This window comes from Apis dorsata, unplaced genomic scaffold (assembly GCF_000469605.1).
Source record: "Apis dorsata unplaced genomic scaffold, Apis dorsata 1.3 scaffold_1119, whole genome shotgun sequence".
NCBI classification, from domain to species: Eukaryota; Metazoa; Arthropoda; class Insecta; order Hymenoptera; family Apidae; genus Apis; species Apis dorsata.
In genome coordinates, this window is record NW_006264217.1 from 53,365 (window position 1) to 54,492 (window position 1,128).

The 1,128-nt window shown below is 14.0% G+C and overlaps 1 protein-coding gene across 1 annotated transcript in view; it reads left to right on the plus strand.

Annotated features, from left to right (window-relative positions):
• LOC102679037 (7-methylguanosine phosphate-specific 5'-nucleotidase) overlaps positions 1-1,128 on the plus strand; it is a 3,792-nt gene that overhangs the window by 782 nt on the left and 1,882 nt on the right. Inside the window, 1 exon segment of the mRNA XM_006624741.2 lies at positions 957-1,056. Coding sequence (XP_006624804.1) covers positions 957-1,056 — 100 coding nt within the window.

Sequence of the window (1,128 nt, forward strand, 5' to 3'; positions counted from 1 at the left end):
ATATATTAATTTTTATTTGTTAATATTAGTCAGTGCACGTGTTTGTACTTTGTTATTCTATTTTCAAAAACTAACATAGAAAGAAATAGATAAAACCAATAAAAAATTATATATATATTATATGTTAGCAATAATGAAAAAATAATTGAATGAAATTAAATTTGAATTTGTAAATAATACATTATATGTACTTAATAAATTAATAAATAAAAAATATAATTGCTTAATAATCTCTTATATAAAATGTTTTTTTTAGAAAAATTAATATTTTACTTAAAAATTAAAAAGAATTTAATATATAATTATAAATTTTTAAACATTTAAATATCAAGTAATGTAATCAAAAAATTTTAAAAATCTTTCAAAAAGTTTTAATGAGCTAATGTAAAAAAAAAATTTATTACTTTTATACTATACTGATTGTTATAAAATTATAATTTATTGATTAGTACTATAAATTTTTACTATGTAAATTAGTAATATAAATCTGATCTATATAACTTTTTTCTCCAAATTTTAATTAATTATTGAAATTATTTTTCTTTTTATTATATTTATAAATTCTTATTAAATATTTTTTCATTATGTTTGTAAGTTTTTAATTCTTAAATGCATATTATTAATTGAAACTTTTTTATAATTTTTTGTTACATTAAATTAAATGTAATATTATTATATATATTATAAATAAATTATAAATAATAATACTAATAATATCAATAATAATTATTTTTCAAGAAATCTGCTTATATTAAAATCTTTTTTCAATAATATTTTAAAGAAATAATAGAATTCATCATGATGAGATAATCTTTAAGAATAATTTTCTTTTATATTTATGCTGTAAAATTTTCTTTATGTAAGAATACAATGTATATTAAAAAATTTTAAACTTTAACTATTGATTTAAAATATATTTTTTTAGCAATTCCTTAAATATCTTTTTTTTTATATAGTTCCCAACATTAAAATTAAAACATGTCCATGTCAAGGACAAAAAAAATTTATTAAGGACAATAAACACAATGTTGACAGGTGGATGTAATTCTTTACAGGTACAATGTTTTTAAACAATTTAATTAATATTTTTTTTTAATATTAATTTTTTATGCGCATAAATTTTTATTT